The 15,764-nt window shown below is 39.9% G+C and overlaps 1 protein-coding gene across 1 annotated transcript in view; it reads left to right on the plus strand.

Annotated features, from left to right (window-relative positions):
• Positions 1-3,779, plus strand: part of LOC105528985 (zinc finger protein 480-like) — a 20,163-nt gene extending 16,384 nt beyond the window's left edge. Inside the window, 5 exon segments of the mRNA XM_011966041.1 lie at positions 2,206-2,337; positions 2,454-2,650; positions 2,739-2,843; positions 3,168-3,455; positions 3,579-3,779. Coding sequence (XP_011821431.1) covers positions 2,206-2,337; positions 2,454-2,650; positions 2,739-2,843; positions 3,168-3,455; positions 3,579-3,779 — 923 coding nt within the window.
• Positions 3,780-15,764: the final 11,985 nt, after the last annotated feature.

The following is a 15,764-nucleotide window of genomic DNA, read 5'->3' on the forward strand; positions in this document are numbered from 1 at the left end:
GCTAAACTTATATTTTCATTTTGGTTAGTGTACTGTCTTGGGTCCTTTTATTTCATCTTGAAGAACTCCCTTTAGCATTTCTTTTTAGACAGATCTAGAGTACTAATGAACTTTCTCATCTCTTCTTTATCTAGGAAAGTCTAAATTACTCCTTTATTTTTGGAGGTGACTTTTGCTAAAAAGTAGTTCTTAGCAAAATCCATTAAAGAGTAAAATCAATTAAAAAGTAATTTTAATTGTGTCTCTTTGTGAATGGCCTTGGGTCAATTTTAGTTAGAGTGGTCAAGCTTCTTTAATTTATATATACTTTTTTTTTTCAGATTTGGGACCTTTTGGAAATTCTTAGTTCAATTGCATATTCTGATCATCTGTCTTCTACGTATGAACCTCCAATAGTTTGTGTATTTTTCCCCTTGATCACTTGATAGTATCCCACAAATTTATTAGAATCTGTTTCCTTTTCTTGGCCAGGTATGGTGGCTCACACCTATAATCCCAGAACTCTGAGAGGCCAAGGTGGGCAGATCACTTGAGGCCAGGAGTTTGGGACTAGACAGGCCAAAAAGATGAAACCCCATCTCTACTAAAAATACAAAAATTAGCCAGGTGTGGTGATGCACATCAGTAGTCCCAGGTACTTGAAAGTCTGAAGCATGAGAATCACTTGAGCTTGGGAGATGGAGGTTACAGTGAGCCACAATTGTGCCACTGTACTCCAGCCTGGACAACAGGTGAGACTGTGTCAAAAAAAAATTTTTGCTGTTGTTTGCTTTTCTTTATGTTTTTTTTTCTTTGAAGATGATCCTCTGGAGTAAGATATCTTTATTTTTGCTTATTTTTTTCTGTGCCTTGTTCAGTCTAATGTTTTGCAGCCTAACGAATTTTTTTTTTTTTTTTGGAGACGGAGTCTCGCTTTGTCACCCAGGCTGGAGTGCAGTGGCCGGATCTCAACTCACTGCAAGCTCCGCCTCCCGGGTTTATGCCATTCTCCTGCCTCAGCCTCCCGAGTAGCTGGGACTACAGGCGCCCGCCACCTCGCCCGGCTACTTTTTTGTATTTTTTTTAGTAGAGACGGGGTTTCACCGTGTTAGCCAGGATGGTCTCGATCTCCCGACCTCATGATCCGCCCATCTCGGCCTCCCAAAGTGCTGAGATTACAGGCTTGAGCCACCGCGCCCGGCCAGCCTAACGAATTTTTACTTCAGCTACTGTATTTCCACTCCAGAATTTGATTTTTGTTTTCAATAGTTTCTTCTTTGTTTTTATATTCTCTTTTTCATGTATTGTTTTCCCAATTTCACTTAGTTGTTTATCTCTGTTACCTTTTAACTCATTAGGTATCTCTAGGTAACTGCTTAAAATGATTCTCAAGCAATTCAGAGTGCTGTCTTAAAAGGTTTGGTTTCTGGAAATAAATTTATTACTATAATTTTGGCTACATTTCTGTCTTCTTGTACTCCTTTTAATTTTTGTTTGAGGTTTAGTGAAATAACCACTCTTCCCAATGGTTTTGTATAAAAATTGTGTAGGGGGAGAACTTTACTAATGGGCCTGTTGTACAGGATGAATGGACATTCACTCCTTTTCCGTGGGTGTGTCTTTCTTGGTTTCATGCATGTACTATTACTAATGGAATCATTGCTGCTCTTTAGTATCTTATTTTCTCTAAAGGGCTAACTCCTGGTTTTTCTGAGAAACTTTGAGTTTCTGTTGTATTGTTCTTCTCATAATCTTTATTACATTCCTTCACAGTCCTGCTGACTCCTGTATATTTCCCATTGCTCCAATGTATCACCTTACTCTCTTACATTTTTGGCATTGTGAACGTGTTATACCAAGTATGCTGATATTCCTTGCAATATCAGAGACAGATGAGGTAGTTTCTACTTCCTTCATTAGATTCTAAACATGCCAGAACCATGGGTTCAAGTTTCTCTTTTCATGCATTCCCAGGGAGGATCTGTGTATGGAGAATCAATGCAAGAACCAAGCCTATTAAAAATCAGATCAGATTAACCTCTGAGTCCCATCTGCCCAAACTGCAGCTGTTTCAGGGTGAAAGAAAAATTTATGTATGTAATCAAGTGGAAAAGTCTATTGAACAGAGTCCCTCAGTTTTACCACTTGAAAAAATTTCTTCTAGTGTGAAAACCCACATTAATAAATGTAGCAGTGATTTTATTGATTCTCCACTTCTCCCACAAGAACGGACAACACACATTAGGGAAAATTCTGATGAATGTAATGAGCATGGCAAAGTCTTTAGAGTGTCTTCAATCCTTGCTAACCATGACATGATCCTGGATCCAGATAAACTTTACAAATGTAATGAGTGTGGTAAAGTCTTTAGGAACAATTCATACATTGTACAATACCACAGAATTCATACTGGAGAGAAACCCTACAAATGTTACAAATGTGCAGTATCTTTAATCGCAATTCACATCTTGCAGAACATCTGAGAATTCATACTGGAGAGAAACATTACAAATGTACGAAATGTGGCAAGGTCTTTAGTCACAATTCACACCTTACAGAGTATTGGAGAGTCCATACTGGAGAGAAACCTTACAAATGTAATGAATGTGGCAAGTTCTTTAGTCACAATTCAAACCTTGCACAACATCAAAGAATTCATACTGGAGAAAGTGTCAGAAATACAATGAATGTGGCAAAATATTTAATGAGTGGTCAGATCGCACTGTCCACCTTGTAATTCATACTGGAGAGAACCTTAGAAATGTAAAAAATGTGGCAAAGTCTTCAAGTATGAGTTATTCCTTATCAGTCATCAGAGAATTCATACTGGAGATAAACTTTACAAATGTAATGAGTGTGGTAAAGTCTTCAGGAAGAATTCATACCTTGCAAAACATCAGAGAATTCATACAGGAGAGAAATCTTACAAATATAATGAATGTTAAAAGGTCTTTACTTGCAGGTCACACCTTGCAGAACATTGGATAATTCAGAGAGAAGCCTTACAAATGTAATGCATATGGCAAAGTTTTTAGTCAACTTTCATACTTTGTATGACATCAAAGAATTCATATGGGCTCTCCCATATGCATCTCCCTAGGAATGCATGAAAAGCCTTACAAATATATTGAATGTAGCAAAGCATTTAGTGACTATTCAGGCCTTACTGTCCATCTTCTAATCCATAGTGGAGAAAAACCTTACAAAGTAAAGAACGTGGCAAGGTCTTCAGGCATACGTTATCTCTAAGCAATCATCAGAGAATTCATGCTGGAGCCAGGCCTTACAAATGTAATGAATGTGGCAAGGTCTTCAATTAAATTGCACACCTTGCATGACATTGGAGAACTCATACTGGAGAGAAACATTATAAATGTAATGAATGTGGTAAGATCTTTAGTCTCAATCCACACCTTACAGAACACTGGAGAATTCATATGGTAGAAAAACCTTATAGATGTAATGAATGTGGCAAGGTCTATAGTAGCTATTCATACCTAGCACAATGTTGGATAATTCATACAGGAGAGAAACTTTACAAATGTAATAAATGTGGCAAAGAATTTAGTGGGTATTCAAGTCTCACTACCCATCTGTAAATCCACACTGGAAAGAAACCTTATAAATGTAAGGAATGTGATAAGGACTTCAGGCACAAGTTCTCCTTAACAATTCATCAGAGAATTCATACTGGAGAGAGACATAAATGTAATGAATGTGGCAAAGCCTTTAATCAAATTTCACATCTTGCAAAACATCAGATAGTTCATACTGGAGAGAAACCTTACAAATGTAATTAATATAGCTAAGCATTTAGTGTGCATTCAAGCCTTGCTTTTCATAAAATAATCCACAATGCAGAGAAACCTTACAAATGTAATGAGGAGGCAAGGTTTGTAAACAAAATTTCCACCTTACAAGTCATCACAGAGTCCATTCTGGAGAGAAACCTTACAAATGTAATGAGAGTGTAAGGTCTTCTGAGTGGTCTCCTGAGTGTAAGTTTTCTGTTTATACAAATCAAGTAAGAACATAAGCTTCCAGGCTGAGCACAGTGGCTCACACCTGTAATCGCCTCCTTGGGAGGCCAAGGCAGGTGGATCATTCGAGGTCAGGAGTTGGAGACCAGCCTGGCCATCATGGCAAAATGCTGTCTTTTCTAAAAATAGAAAAATTAGTTGTACATGGTGAGGAATGCATGTAATACCAGCTATTCGAGAGGCTGAGGCACAAGAATCGCTTGAGCCTGGGAGGTGGAGGTTGCAATGGGCAGAGATATGTGTGTGTATATATATATATACACACACACATATAAATATATGTATATATGTATATATGTGTGTGTGTCTGTGTGTATGTGTGTGTGTGTGTGTGTATATATATATATATATATAGAGAGAGAGAGAGAGAGAGAGAGACAGAGACAGAGACAGAGACAGAGACAGACAGAGAGAGAGAGAGAGAGACCGTAATAGGCTTCCTATCTATTTCACTGCAAGGAACATCATGATTAATTAACCAATGCCAGAGCTGTACATGAGTCAGACTATTCTGATTGCTGCTTTGTCTCTGATGCTCATTACAGGAACTACACCCACCTTGCCTTTAAAGATTGAGCACTGCCACTTGGCCCCTGCAACCTCAAGATCTAATTATTCCCATTGCATTTAATTTTTCCAGTTGGGTGACTGTGATTCCCACTCTAAGATCTGGCATACAGAGAAGAGCAATCACAGAGATTCTCAAGGATTTGTCTTCTCCTCACAAATCTATTTTGCAAGGTATTGGTGAAGGGAATGTCTTCTGGATCCTTCAAGTTGGGATGAGTAAGTTCTAAAATGGCAAACCCATGCTAGCATTCCAACCTGCCTAAGTCTTTGGATCTGTTCCTCTATATTAAACCAAGGGAGATCAGGCACTTTAAACCAAGGGAGATCAGATTTCAATCCATGCTTCAGCTAACCAAGCAAATAAACTCTTAGAAACTTTTTCTAACTCACTGAACTGCAACACTAAATGCAAATTCCCTGATTTATTGAGCCCACATTAATAAATTCAGCCTGATACAATTTTATGTTCCTACCACCATTATCTCACACCCTGGTTCCCTGGATTTCTGCTTATGTAAGAAAACTCAAGCAGTTCTTTTGCAGTGCAGTGCACCTCCTCATGGGTCCCATCACCTCGAGGAGCCACTGGGACTTGAGTCTAGTTCAAGGTCTAGAGGCAAAGAAGGGTGGTGGGGGTGGATCCTGAGAAGAATCAGCATTGCCTTGCCCTGCAGCTGGCTCAGAGGAGGCTATTGTTGCTTCCTTAGGCAATGGACGGTGAATCTCCTCAGAAAAAATGTACAAAGACTAGAAGCAGCCTGGGTGGGGAAGAAGATGTTGCCACCATGAGGGATAGGGAGGACATTTTCTCTCACAAAAGGGGCTCATCAGAATTTAAGAGCTCAGTGTTCCCAGCTTCATCAGGATCCTCCCACACATCACCATGTCAAGTTACATGGTCCTAATCTTTCCCAACCAATGCCCTCACTTTATAGACACTTGGTGAGGCTGAGTGTGCACCAATTATTCTAGGCCATCCACTCACATAAGAGTTTGTGTCTGATTTTTGGCAATTTCAGCCTTTTGTCTATAAAAGAGTCCACCCAGGGTACCCTTAGAAACTTTGAGGTTAAGTATGATATCTTCTAGATCTGGGACTTATCTTCTCTGAGCTTATCCATTTCTTTCATCATTTTTTACCAGGGAACTTAGGAAAGCAACTTCATTATATTCTTTGGTTCTCCAGAAATGTTGAAAAGTATCATGTATAAAGTCACTAAACTCCTTGCCTCGTGGGAGTACTGAATCATGAGTATCAAATACATTTATTTTGCACAACTCTCTAAACAATGCATACCAGGACTATCAGTGCTCTCTGTACTATTAGAAGTACAGTCCTTAGCATTTTTAGTTCTAATAAGATTAGAGAGCCAACTCCAGAAGCCCCTAAACCAACTAAGGAAGTTCATCCTTAAAATTGTGTTCCTCTAGGCTGGACACAGTGTCTCACACCTGTATTCTCAGTACTTTGGGAGGCCAAGGCATGTGGATAGCTTGAGTTCAGGAGTTCAAGATCAACCTGGGAAGCATGGCAAAACCCCATCACTACAAAAAATGCAAAAATTAGCCGGGTATGGTGGTGCACACCTGTAGTCCCAGCTGCTTGAGGGGCTGAGGCAGGAGGATTCCTTGAACCTGGGAGGTGGAGGTTGCAGTGAGCCAAGATTGCATCACTGCACTCCAGCCTGGGCAAGAGTGAGACCTTGTCAAAAAAATATATATATATATACATATACGTATTGGCTCACACAATTACAAGGCAAACATCCCATGATAGGCTATATGCAAGCTGGAGAAGAGGGAAGGTGGTAGTGGCTCAGTCCAAGTCTGAAAGCCTCACAGCCAGGGAAGCCAACAGTGCAACCTTCAGTCTGTGGTAAAAGGCCCAAGAGATCTCAGGAAGCTGCTGGTTCAAGTCCCAGAGTCCAAAGACTGAAGAACCTATAGTCTGATGTCCAAGGGCAGGAGAAGCTTAAGCAAGCAACCAGCATGGGAAGAAGAAAGAGAACCAGAAGACTCAGCAAGTGAGGTTATCCCACGTTCTTCCACCTGCTTTGTTCTAACCACACTGGCAGCCAATGGATGGTGCCCACTCACATTGAGGGTGGGTCTTCCTCTCCTAGTCCACTGACTCTAATAATCTCCTCTATCAACACCCTCACAGACACACCCAGAAACAATACTTTATCAACCATCTAGACATCCTTCAATTCACTCAAGTTGACACCTAATATTAACCATCACATTATTCAGACATCACAAAATGAAGTCTAACTCTTTAGGATAACACTGAATGTTTACTCTTGAAACTCCAGACTTGGTTAGGAGAGACTTCAACTTTCTTCATGGTAATAGCTTATTACATTCCTCTTGTGGCTGCACACATAGGTCCCATTGCACAATATGACTGTGGAAAATACTTGTGAAATATTGTTTAGTAAAACTGCCTAAGATATTTTTCATAGCAGTTCAGTGAAAATTATTGTGAAGTGTTTACTACATAATATATTATTATATAATTGTTATATAATAAATATGATTCTACTAGAAGAGCATTTTTCCAAAAGCTATGGAAATGTCATTTTTGATTATGGTATTAAGCAAAACATTCTCTGGTTCTTTTTCAATTGTAATAAAATTATTTTTTGTTTTTGTATATAATTAAAAAAATTTTTTTTCTTTTCCATAGGTGGCAGTCTACATTCTATGTTTGATGCATTTCTTCCCTTTGTTACTGTAGTGAAAGGTTTAGGGGACACATAAATGAGGCTGTTATTTGGAGAAAAAAATATGACATGAGTATGTACATAAGACCATGGCAGGTATAAACTAGGTTTATTGTAAATATGAAAAAAGAAGGAAATACTTATACTACATTAGAAGCCTTGAAATCACATGAAATGATTCCAACACTTTATTTTTTTTCCAGATGTTTCAGGCATTCTAGTTTTTTCTCTTCTTTTGCCTTTCTACATAATTTTTTGGATAATCTTGTTAGTATCTACAAAATGCCTTGATAGGAAATGTATTAATATTGTGTATCAATTTGGTTAATTTCACATTGTTTGTATGTTGAGTCTTCCAATAAATTGACATTTTATATGTCTCCATTTGAGTGTTTTTTATTTCTTTCATCAGCACTTTGTAGCTTGTTTTCTTTCTTTCTTTTCTTTTTTTTAAAAGAGTTGGGGGTCTCTCTCTATTTCCCACAGGCTGGAATACAGTGGTTTGATTATGCTCACTGCAGTCTCAACTGCTGCCCTCAAGTGATCCTCCCACCTCAGCCGCCCAAGCAGGTGGGACTACAGGTTTGTGCCACCATGCTCAGCTAATCTAAAAAAATTTTTTTTTTTTTTTTAGGTGGCACTTCGCTCTTGTTGCCCAGACTGGAGCGCAGTGGCATGATCTCGGCTCACCATAACTTCCGCCTCCCAGGTTCAAAAAGTTACTAACAGATACAATCTACAAAGGTAAATTGAGGCATGGTGATTCATACCTGTAATCCCAGTCAGCATTTGGGAGGCTGAGACCAGTGGATTGCTTGAGGTCAAGGCTTCGAGACCAACCTGGCCAACATGGCAAAACCCCATCTCAACTAAAAATACAAAAATCAACTAGGCATGTTGCCATGTGCCTATAATCCCAGCTATTTGGGAGGCTGAGGCAGAAGAATCACTTGAACCTGGAAAGCAGAGGTTGCAGTGAGCCAAGATTGTGCTACTGCACTCCAGCCTGGGCAACAGAGTGAGACTCTGTCTCAAAAAAAAAGAAAAAGTAAATCGAGAGAGGGTTGCCTGGGAAAACATGAAATGAGTTCAAGGATAACAACATGGAACTTCATGAAAGGTTATTATATATTCATTATATATGCACACATTATATACACACACATGCAAACACATATTACAGTACTATGCTTACTATTATTCGACTCAATGTGACAGCACAGGAAAAATTTAAGGCCATGGAAACTACTGTAGAGATAATTTCAAGTGTTAAATATAAAACTTATTGATTAAATTATGATGAGTGTTTGATGAGAGCCATGACTTGCTCATCCATGCACTTGTGTAGACATATATATATACACAAGATTAAATTAACTCATATAACAGTTGTCTACCAATGAGTTTTTCAGCAACTTCTTAAAAATCACCATTTTTGTTTGTTTCTATGTCAGCACGTATGGAACAATGAAATGTATCAACTGTTCTTAATTTAGTTCATCAACATTTTGCTATTTTAAGCTAGTAAAAAATGGTACAAACATTTAAAAAAATAGAGAAAACTATTGGGAAAAAGGCTTATGGGATGCCAGTATAAACTGGTCATAAAAATATGGGACAATAAGCTGTGGAAAGCCACAAGAGGCCTCTGAGGAGGAAAGCCTCCTAATTGCCATCATGTTCCCATGCTCTGAGCAAGACCTGCTCTCTTACCTGTAAACACTGTGTTCAAGGAGAAAGACACTCCTTTGAAGCATTGGAATGTGGCCAGACTTGCTGGCTTCTAGTTAAGCCCACTCCCCACAGCTGCTCTCCGATAAGTTAAAGAATAAATCAGTAGTAAAGTTTATGCTGCTTCAGCACAAAGAAAATTTATCTAAACTACCACTGCTAAAGATTACGTGTATGACACATCATATCCCTTTCACCGTTTCACCCCTGAACATCTGCTTCTTATCGAAGTGATTGTACTCAATAAACAGTATGGAGACCAGAGCTCGGGGCCTTTTGCAGCCTCCTAACTTGCATCTGGCCCCCTGATCCCCACCTTTATGCACTCTTAACTTGTCTTTTCTCATTCCTTCATCACCATCGGACTTTGGGTACCCTACGGGTGGTATTGAGGCTGGTCCCCAACATCTTGGTGCCCAACAATGGGGCCCCAGAGAATTCCGTAAAGGAACGCTCAAGCGTGTGAAATGGAGGGCCAACGGATAGAGGACTCCTGAGGAAGAAAAAGCTTTTAAGCTCTGCAGGTAAGTGAGGCACTTGGAGAAAGGCAGGGACACAAAGGGGACAAACTGAAAGTAAGTACGCCACGTATTTGAGCTTGCTACGGCAACTCTTGAAGCGTAGTGGGGCAAAAGTTGATCTGAAAAATCTTATGGATTGTTTCGAGCTGTGGAACAGTTTTGTCCTTGGTTCCCTAAACAGGGAACTTTGGAATTGAAAGATTGGGAAAGAGTTGGAAAGGACCTTAAAAGAGCACAGAGAGAAGGAAAGGAAATTCCTTTGCCTGTTTGGTCAGTTTGGTCATTGGTGCGGGCAGCACTGGAGGCTCTTCAGACAGACGATGAGGCCGAGTCAGAGGACGAAAGAGAGGAGTTTGATCATCAGAACTCTGAACCACCTCTACCAAGTACTAGCCAAAGGAGAGTCCAGAGGTGATTTATGCCAAGCCCCCGCCCCCAGTCTCCCTAAACCTACTCAGAAAATTGTTCAACCCACAGCTCTTTCAGAGGAATGCCGGGAATGGCCACCTACTCCTCAACCAAGTGAGTGCTGGGGTAGGGGCCCAGAAACTCGGCTAACCGAGACTCGGCTCAACTTGTCAATTATTGCCTGCCCCGCAGTTCATGATGGAGAGGGGGCAATTCAGGCTCGCCCTGCAGTTTACTACTGTCTCAGTCAAACAGCGGCCACTCCGTAAGGAATCGTTGGGAGGGCATTTCATTAAATACTTAAAGAACTACTAGAAAAAGGACACGTTTCACCCACTTTCTCTCCTTGGAATTCCCCAATTTTTTTTTTTTTTTTTTGAGACGGAGTCTCGCTGTGCTCCCAGGCTGGAGTGCAGTGGCGCGATCTCGGCTCACTGCAAGCTCCGCCTCCCGGGTTCACGCCATTCTCCCGCCTCAGCCTCCCAAGTAGCTGAGACTACAGGCACCACGCCCGGCTAGTTTTTTGTATTTTTAGTAGAGACGGGGTTTCACCATGTTAGCCAGGATGGTCTCGATCTCCTGACCTCGTGATCCACCCGCCTCGGCCTCCCAAAGTGCTGGGATTACAGGCTTGAGCCACCGCGCCCGGCCAATATTTGTAATTAAGAAAAAGTCTGGCAGATGGCGCATGCTGACTGACTTGGGCAGGGGGGTCAAAGCTGTAATTCAACTGATGGGAGCTTTACAACCTGGGCTTCCATCCCCTACCATGATCCCTAAAGACTGGCCACTTGTTATTATAGATTTAAAAGACTACTTTTTTACAATTCCTTTAGCAGAGGTAGATTTTGAAAAATTTGCCTTTACCACCCCTGCTGTTAATAACAAAGAACCTGCAGTCAGATATCATTGGAAATTTTTACCCCAGGGTATGTTAAACAGTCCCACAATTTGTCAAACTTTTGTGGGCAGAGCTATCCAGCCTGTTAGAGATCAATTTCCAGATTGTTACATCATTCATTATATGGATGATACGCTATGTGCAACATAAAATAGAGACCAACTTATCTAATGTTATTCATCTTTACAAAAGGCAATTACAAATGATGGATTACTTATAGCACCTGACAAAATTCAAACGACTCCTTTTCAGTATTTGGGGATGCAAGTACAGGATAGAGCCATTAAGCCTCAAAAGGTTCAAATTAGAAAAAATGCTTTAAAAACCTTAAATGGTTTTCAAAAATTGTTAGGAGATATTAATTATATTTGACCCACCTTAGGAATTCTTACTTATGCTATGTCTATCCCTTCTCAATATTGAGGGGAGATTCCAACTTACAGAGTAAAAGAGAACTAATGCCTGAGGCCATTAAAAAGTAAGAGTAATTGAAGAAAAAATTCAGCAAGCCCAAGTCAGTAGGATTGACTCAGACTTGCCTTTACAATTCATTGTGTTCCCTGCTTTGCACTCCCGAATGGCGGTTATTATTCAAAATGATGATTCAGTTGAATGGTCCTTGTTGCCACATAATACCATAAAAACATTTACAGTATATTTAGATCAGATGGCAATTTTAACTGAACAGGCTGGTATATGAATTGTTAAACTTTGTGGTACTGAGCCCAATAAGATTATAGTTCCAATGAATAAAAATCAAGTTAAACAGGCATTTATTAACTCAGTTACATGGTAAGTTAATTTAACAGAATTTGTTGGATGTATTGATAATCATTATCCTAAAAATAAAACTTTCCGGTTCTTAAAATTAACTACATGGATTCTTCTGAAAATTACCCATGATGTTCCTGTGGGAGAAGCCGTGACTATTTTTACTGATGGCTCCTGTACTGGGAAAATGGCATATGTGGGACCTTGTGATAAAGTTATCTACACTTACTTTTCCTCAGCCCAAAGAGCTAAATTACAGGTGGTGATTACAGTATTAGAAGATTTTAATCAGCCAGTTAATATTGTTTCAGATTTAGCTTATGTTGTGCAAGCTACTCTGCATATTAAAACTGCCTCAATTAAATATATTATTGAGGAACAGCTTTATCAGTTGTTCAACTCTGTACAAACAGCTGTGCATGCTTGGGAGTCTCCTTTCTATATAACTCATATCCGAGCACACACCAATCTTCCAGGACCCTTGGACTAAGGGTCATGAGCAAGCTGACTTGTTGGTTTCCCCCTCACTTACTGATGCCCAAAATTTCCACTCGTTAACACACCTTAATGCAGCAGGACTTAAAAACAAATACCAAATTACGTGGAAGCAGGCCAAGGACATTATACAGCATTGTCCTCAGTGCCAAGCTATTACCACATCAAGGAACTGGTGTTGAGCCTCGAAGGTTGGCATCTAACATGATCTGGCAAATGGATGTCACCCACGTTCCTACATTTGGCAAACTTTCTTATGTCCATGTAACCATAGATATATATTCTCATTTTATATGGGCTACTTGCCAAACCGCTGAGACTGCAGCACATATAAAAAGACACTTGCTTACCTGTTTTGCTGTCATGGGAATTTCAAAAAAATTAAAACCAGACAATGGGCCTGGCGCGGTGGCTCACGCCTGTAATCCCAGCACTTTGGGAGGCCGAGGCAGGTGGATCACGAGGTCAGGAGATCCAGACCATCCTGGCTAACACGGTGAAACCCTGTCTCTACTAAAAATACAAAAAAATTAGCCATGTGTGGTGGCGAGCACCTGTATTCTCAGCTACCCAGGAGGCTGAGGCAGGAGAATGACTTGAACCCGGGAGGCGGAGGTTGCATTGAGCTGAGATCGCATCACTGCACCCCAGCCTGGGCAACAGAGCGAGGCTCTGTCTCAAAAAAAACAAAACAAAACAAAAACAAAAACAAAAAAAATCAGACAATGGACAGGTTACTGTAGTAAATCTTTCCAAACATTTTTCAAACAATGGAGCATTAAACACAGTACAAGTATCCCCTAAAATTCTCAAGGGCAAGCGATTGTTGAGTGAGCCAATCGAACCTTAAAAATTCAATTACATAAACAGAAAATAGGGGGAAATAGGGAAGATTCCACCCCTCATGTGCAATTATAATTGACTCTTGTTACCTTAACTTTTTGAACATCTCCCGGGATCAGGTTACTATAGTAGCTGAGCAGCATTTAACAGGACACAAGATAAATGTTCATGAAGGAAAACCTGTGTGGTGGGAGGACTTTAAAACAAAGACCTGGGAAAGAGACCTGGGAAAGAGGGTTTGCTTGTATTTCCCCAGGAGAAAACCAGCTTCCAGTTTGGGTACCTACAATACATCTTAAACTCTACCATGAGTAAAATTCCAAAGGAAAGGATTTTGGAATCAAGATCTTGACCCCCCAGCACACTGATGGCTCGAATGAACATTTCAGCTGACCAGATGAAGACCAACAAAACCCGTCAAGCAAGCCCAACAACTTGGGACAGATCAAGAAGCTGACCCAACTTGCAGAGGAAAACCTGAAAAACCACTAAACTCTAGTAAGCTCATGGTGGCTATGATTGCAGTAATTGTTGTGGCAGTAAGTCTCCCTATGGCTACAGCAGACCAAAATTGTATCTATTGGAAATATGTCCCATTCCCACCTTTAACTAGGTCTGTCACTTGGTTGGAATCCCTGGTTGAGGTTTATGTTAATAATAGTGTTTGGATGCCTGAGCCTACAGATACTCGTGGGCACTCTCACCCAGAGGAGGAAGGAATGTTGATAAATGTGTCCGTGGGTTATCATTCCCCCCTCTTTGCATAGGGCCAGCTATCGGTTGCCTAAAAGGCTACCAACAATATTAGCTAGTTAAGACTCCGGGTCATAATCAAAGACCAGTATCCTATAATTTATTTTCTGGATGGAGCCTGGTTCATTCACAGACTTCAGTCCAACTGGAACAGTTTAAGACCAGAAAAGAGGTGCCAACAATCTCAACAATGGTCAAAGGATTTAGAAATGCTAATTTGGAAAGATTGCATGGCTGACCACGGTGTGCTACTGCAAAATAATTCCTATGGAATCATCATTGATTGGTCCCCTAAGGGGACCTTTGCAGTTAATTGTACCAATCAGAATGATAGATGCAAGACAAAACTAAAACAGGATCTATACTATCAAAGAGATGACACTACTTACACTGAAAAGCATGTTCATTTTCCCATAATTTTGACCAATTTTGATATGGCCGGCCCACATCCAAAAATAATTAATCCAATAATAGGCCCTGGACACCCTGAATTATGGAAGTTAATGATGGCCCAATCTCATATTAGGGTTTGGGAAGGAAAATATTATTTTGAGGGAAAAGGTGAGACTTCAATTTGTGTATCAGTTTTCTTCCAACCTAACAGCACCCATTCAGAGGTGTGTCAAGCCTCCTTTTATGTTGATGGTTGAAAATATTCATATTTGACCCAATTCTCAAACTATTAATTGTCAAAACTGTCACCTTTTCACCTGTATTGATTCCATGTTTGGTGTGAAAACATCTGTGTTGCTGGTAAGGGCCAGAAAAGGAACTTGGATACCAGTTTCCCTCAATAGACCTTGGGAAGCCTCTCCTTCCATCCATATCATCACAGAAATGTTAAGGGGGTGTTTACCACAACAAAAAGATTTATTTTTACCATTATAGCAGTCATTATGAGCCTCACTGCAGTCACAGCTACCACTGCATTGCTGGAATTGCTTTACATTCCTCTGTTCAAACTGCAGAATATATAAATAATTGGCAAAATAATTCCTTTAAATTATGGAATTCTCAGACTCAAATACACCAAAAATTGGCAAATCAAATAAATGATCTTAAACAGACTGTTATATGGATGGGAGATTGTATAATGAGCTTAGAGCATCGACTGCAAATGTAATGTGATTGGAAATACTTCTAATTTCTGCATAACTCCCCATTCATATAATGCTACAGAACATCATTGGGAAAAAGTTTGACATCATCTGGAAGAAAGGGATGGAAATTTAACATTGGATATAGCCAAATTAAACGAACAGGTTTTTGAAGCATCTCAGGCTCATTTAACTCTACTGCCTGGTACTGACATCCTAGCTGGAGCTGCTGATGGACTTTCAAACATAAATCCTCTTAAATAGGTTAAGACCACTGTAGGATCAACTACTGCAAATTTTGCTTTAATGTGTATCTGTTTATGCTGTTTGCTTTCAGTCTGCAGACAGGGAAGACACCTCTGGAGAGAGACCAGACAACACGAACAAGCCATGATAGCAATGGTGGTTTTAAAAAAGAAAAAAGGGGTGGTGTTGAGGCTGGTCCCCAACAAAAACTATACCACTACTATTAATATAATTCAGGACAAAAAACATGCCGTCATCTCAATTGATGCAAAAAGAGCATTAGGAAAAATTCAACAGCATTTCTGGATTAATACACTTAACAAACTAGGAATAGAAGAAAACCTCATGACATTGGTTTTGGAAAAGATTTCTTGGATATAATACCAAAAGCACATGCAGGAAAAGCAAAAAACTAACAGATCTACATCCAACTTAAAAGCTTTTGCACTTCAAAGGAATCAATCAAAAGAAAGAAAAGGCAAACCTATGGAATGGGAGAAAAGTTGCAAATCATATATCTGGTAGGCATTAATAGATTATCAAGTAACTTCTACAACTCAACACCAAAAATAAATAGCCCAATTAATGAATGGGCAAAGGAACTGAATAGACATTATTCCAAAGAAGATGACAATATGGCCAACAAGCACATGATAAGATGCTCATCACCACCAATCATAAGA

The sequence above is a fragment of the Mandrillus leucophaeus genome, unplaced genomic scaffold, assembly GCF_000951045.1.
Source record: "Mandrillus leucophaeus isolate KB7577 unplaced genomic scaffold, Mleu.le_1.0 Scaffold74, whole genome shotgun sequence".
Taxonomy (NCBI): Eukaryota; Metazoa; Chordata; class Mammalia; order Primates; family Cercopithecidae; genus Mandrillus; species Mandrillus leucophaeus.